Source organism: Terrapene carolina, unplaced genomic scaffold, assembly GCF_002925995.2.
Source record: "Terrapene carolina triunguis isolate 2854851 unplaced genomic scaffold, T_m_triunguis-2.0 Scaffold517, whole genome shotgun sequence".
Classification (NCBI taxonomy): domain Eukaryota; kingdom Metazoa; phylum Chordata; order Testudines; family Emydidae; genus Terrapene; species Terrapene triunguis.
In genome coordinates this window covers 2,921,818-2,926,656 of record NW_020664868.1, presented here as the reverse complement: position 1 = coordinate 2,926,656, position 4,839 = coordinate 2,921,818, and the positions used below count along the sequence as shown (strand labels likewise).

At 62.3% G+C, this 4,839-nt stretch overlaps 1 protein-coding gene across 1 annotated transcript in view; it reads right to left on the bottom strand.

The window, feature by feature from the left end:
• Positions 1-6: 6 nt before the first annotated feature.
• Positions 7-4,839, bottom strand: part of CHP2 (calcineurin like EF-hand protein 2) — a 5,356-nt gene continuing 523 nt past the window's right edge. The window contains exons 2-7 of the mRNA XM_026658830.1: positions 3,754-3,826; positions 2,361-2,441; positions 1,599-1,723; positions 999-1,060; positions 633-755; positions 7-287 (exon numbers count right to left, since the gene is read on the bottom strand). Of these exons, the coding sequence (XP_026514615.1) occupies positions 234-287; positions 633-755; positions 999-1,060; positions 1,599-1,723; positions 2,361-2,441; positions 3,754-3,826 (518 nt within the window). The 3' untranslated portion in view covers positions 7-233. The remainder of the gene's footprint in view (positions 288-632; positions 756-998; positions 1,061-1,598; positions 1,724-2,360; positions 2,442-3,753; positions 3,827-4,839) is intronic.

The following is a 4,839-nucleotide window of genomic DNA, read 5'->3' as shown; positions in this document are numbered from 1 at the left end:
CTGAGGTGAGGGGGCAGAGATGAAATCTGATTGGAAGCAGCTCTTCTCTGTCTGGAACTATGCGGAGGCAGGAAGGTGGAGCTGAAGTGTGATTGGATGCAGCCCCTCCCTGGTGGGATCCATTGGATGATGAGAGGGCGGAGCTGAAAGCTGATTGGCCGCAGCCCCTCTGAGAGTGGATCTTCCCAGTGCTGGGGGGCCGGTGGGGGGGGGCTCTCTCCGATCCTGACGGGTCACTTCAGCAGCCGGAGGCTCATTCTCTGCTCGATGTTCAGCTTCTCCACTGACTGCGGGGAAGCAAGGACATCGGAAACACGGCCAGTCCCGGGCTGTAACCACCTCCCACCCAGACAACCGCCAAGGGTCCTTGGGGGCGGGGGGCCCGGCCACGCAGCTAAAGCCCTGGGCTCGTACTCAATTCCCAATGCTGTTAGCCTCCCCGTGCCTCAGTTTCCCTTCCTGTTCAATGGGGATAATGGTCCCTCCTTGGTCTCGCTAGATGGTCTCTCACTCAGTTGTGGCCCCAGGCGCTACAGTAATACACCTAATATTCCATCCTCCACCAGGCCTCACCGCTCCCCTCTAGACAATCAACCCCACCCCTTGCCCCCCGGCTCTACACCCTGCCCCACCGTGGCAAACTCCTCGAAGGAGATGGCGCCGTCACCGTCCTGATCGGCCTCCTGGATGGTGCGCTCGGCGATGCACGCCAGCTGCTCCTCCGTCACCTGGATGCCAACCATCAGCCGCAGCACCTGGAGGGGAGGAGACAGTGATGGCCCCGCCCCTTGCCCCGCCCACCCCTGGGGCTGCCACTGAGGGAGGGGAGGATGGATTCCATCTCTGGGGGCCCTCAGGTGGAGAGTGGGGCAGTGCCGGCCTCGCACAGTCACCTTGCACACTCGCTCTCCAGCCTCGTGCGCATGCTCACCCCAAGTTCCTCCCCCTCTCTCTTTGCACACTCCCCAGCCCCTCGCACGCTCATGCACGCTCATTACCTGCAGCATCTCATCCCGGGAGATCTTCCCGTCACTGTCCTGGTCATAGAGCTGAAAAGCAACTTCGCAGCCCAGATTGGTGTCAGCGCTGGGATCGGAGCAGGGAAATGATCCCCCCCATCAGCCCCAACCTCCCCCTGCCCCCCTTAGAGCCCTACATGCTCCCATGTCCCCCCTAGCCCAACACCCCTACATATGCCTGTGGCCCGGCCCTGCCTGGGTACCCTCTGCCTCCTCCCCATGCATGCTTCCACCCCAGCACCCCTCCACATATCTCTGCCTGGCCCCCCCCCCCCCTCCTTCCCGTCCCCCCCCCCCCCCCCCCCCCCCCCCATCCCCCTGGGTGCCCCCACCCCACTGCCCCTCCCAGTTCTCCACACCTAGCACCCCTCCCACATGCCTTCCTCACCCCCCACTCCAAATGCCCTCTGGCCAGAAGTCAGTGGTACCTTCTCCTCCCATGCAGGCCCCATAATGCCATAACCCCTCATCTGGCTCCTCCTCCCCTTGTCACCAAGGGGCCCCAGTGACTTGTCTCAGCAGTGGGGTGTGGGGGGCAGCCCCCTAGGCTTCCTTCCCCGCACCAGCCCCACTACTCACACTGCAGCTTTCGGAGTCGGCTGTTCATGGGCTCCGGGCGACCAGTCTCCTTGGACTTTTCTTCCTCCACAGGCCGGAAATGGGCCAGGACCCGGATGAAGGATCGGAAATCGGTGAGCTCTTCCCTGCGGCGGGGGACGGGAGATTTGACTAATAACCAGGGCAGCAGCGCAAGCTGCCAGGCGCACCACAGCTGTTTATACAGGGAGCTCTCGCCCGGTGCTGAGATGCGGCCACCTCTGGGGTGGGGCATGGGTGCTGTTTATACAGGGAGCCCTTGCCCAGCACTGCGATGCAGCCATCTCTGGGGCGGGGCACAGGGCTGTTTATACAGAGAGATGCAGCCATCTCTCGGGCGGGACATGGGGGCTGTTTATACAGGGACCCCTCGCCGCCCAGCACTAAGGTGCAGCCACTTCTAGGGTGGGGCACCAGGGTTGTTTATACAGGGAGCCCTCAATTAGTGCTGAGATGCAGCTGCCTCTGGGGCGGGGCGCGAGGGCTGTGTACATGGGGATCCATACAGCAGGGAGCAAAGGAGGACCACGCATGCCTTTGCCACAGAGGCCACACTGCTCTGCACCCTGCAGCACCCAGTCCCCGTCGGGCTCCGCGGGGTCCCCTGTGATACTCTGCGGCCTGTGAGCTCTGGCGCCCCCCAGCGGCGAGTGACATACCCTGCAGCCTGCACCCTCCACGCTGCAGAGCCAGGCCGCTGGAAGCTCCCTGCCCCCACCATCGATTGGGGCCGGGGGTACTCACCCCTCCTTGAAGAAGGCGTTGATGATCCGGTCCCCCAGGGGGTTCACCGCCAGCTCCCCGATCCCCTGCAGGTCGTATTTGCTTTAGGGAGTGAGACAGGGCAGAGGTCATGGCATGGCCCGGCTGGTTTAGCTCTGAACCCTAGGGGCCCTCACCCCTGTGTTCTAGGCCCCAGGCCGGTCCCAAGACTGGTGGCTGTCGCCTCTGGGGTGGGGCATCGGCAGCTGTTTATACAGAGATCCCTCTCTCAGCGCCGAGATGCAGCTGTCTCTGGGGTGGGGTACGGCAGCCGTTCCAGAGGCGGGATCTTGGTTCCCCGTGGCTCACTCCCCTGGTGATACTCCAGATTGATGCCAGAACCTGGCCCGCCACCGGCAGCTCCCATTAGCTGTCCAGCGCATCGCTGCTGCGGGTCTCTGTTAGTAGAGTTGGGCCCAATCCCCCTCGCCCAGGGCTGAAGCAGGGGGAAGGGGGAAGGGTGTGGACAGCATTCAGGACACTTGGGTTCTATTCTGGGCTCTGACCTTGGGCCCCACCCCGTGCCTCAGTTTCCCCTCCCACCCTTTCGTCTGTCTCCTTGGGACAGGGGCTTCTCTCCACCCGGTTTCTGCAGAGCAACAGGGCACGGATCTCAGCGGCACTCTCCTTTGCCCGGCTAGGTGCTACCGTAATACCCATGATAATCGCTCCACCTGGAACCCCGGACCGGACCCTGTGTCTGGGCACCCTATATGGCAGGGATGGGCAAACTACGGCCTCAGGGGCTGCGTCCGGCTCTCCAGACGTTTTAATCCGGCCCCTGAGCTCCCGCTGGGGAGTGGGGTCCGGGGTTTGCCCCGCTCCAGTGCTCCAGCCGGGGAGCGGGGTTTTGCAGCGGCATGTCTGCCCTCCGGCTCCTACACATGGGGGCAGCCAGGGGGCTCCGCACGCTGCCCCCGCCCCAAGCGCTGCCCCGAAGCTCCCATTGGCCGGGAACCGCAGCCAATGTGAGCTGCAGGGGCGGTGCCTGCGGATGGGGCAGCGCACAGAGCCGCCTGGCCATGTCGCCGCGTAGGAGCCGGAGAGGGGACATGCTGCTGCTTCGGGGAGCTGTTTGAGGTAAGCGCTGCCCAGAGCCTGCACCCCTGAGTGTCTCCCCCCGCCCCCCCCCCCCCCCCCCCCCCTGGCCTCCCCCCCCCCCCCCCCACCCCCCCCCCCCAAAAAAAAAAAGCCCCCCCCCCCCCCCCCCCCCCGCGCTACGGGTTCCTTTACCACGCCCATCACCGGCGTAGCCGAGCACTTTGCACCCAAGCGTTAAACCACCGTAATGCACCGGAGACTGTAAGTGCTACCGTAATGAGCCAATAATCAAGCAGCCAGAAAGGCCCAGGGACAGACGCCGGCTTTCCCCTACCTCAGGTAGCCCTTCTGCTGCTTGTCCAGGGCCTGAAATCGGTCATAGAGGCGCACAACGCTGGCCTGCGAAACTGGACACGAGAGAGCGAGACAGCTTTAGCCGTTAGCAAAGATTCTCCCTTCTTGCAGGGCCGAGGCAGGGGAGGGTTTAACGACCCCGTGACGGAAGCTTTAGGATATTGGCCATTAAATCTGTTCCCCTCCCTCCCCTCATCTGATTAACATTTAATGAGAAGATTTAATTTCACGCCAGGGGCCTGGGCCGCCCAGGGATTGCAGCATTATGGGGTTGTTGGAGTGGGGGTCACATTAAAAGCCCCACCCCCTGTATATCTATATATATAGGGCAGGGGGATTGGTTCTTTCCCAGGGTTTTTCGTCTGGAGACCTCAAAGTGTTTTACAAAGGAAGGTCGGTATCATTTTACAGATGGGGAAACTGAGGCATGATACAGGGAAGTGATTCACCCAAGGCCACACACAGCCAATCAGTGGCAGAGCTGGGAAGAGAACTCAGGAGTCCTGACTCCCACCTTCCCCTTTGCTCTGACCACTAGACCCCAGTCTCCGCCGGAGCTGGGAAGAGAGCCCAGGACTCCTGACTCCCAGCCTTCCTTGCTCTAACCACTAGACCCCACTCTCTTCCCGGAGCTGAAAACAGAACCCAGGAGTCCTGGTTCTGAGTCCAGCACTCTACCCATGGGGCTATTTTGTCTCAGCGCTCCCTAGGGTGGGAAATGGCTCCCCAGCGTCCTCCTCCACACACTGTGCTGTGGCAAATCTCTGCCCCGCCCCCCGGGGTAGATGGGGGGATGGGATGGAGCAGTTTGGGGAGTGAGCCTGCCTCCTTCGCCAGCCCCTCCCGTCCACCCACTATCAGAGCACTTTGCAGATTAACCACTTAGGCTGCTTTCCCAAGGCTCCAGGTCAGACGGGGGAAACCGAGGCACAGGGGGTTTGCTGTGGGACTGTTCAGCTCGTCAGTCTCAGAGCCAAGCAGGGAACCCAGGAGTCCTGCCTGACTCCACCATCTCTGCTGTGGTCACAAAATAACACCCTTCCCAGAGCTGGGGAGAGAACCCAGG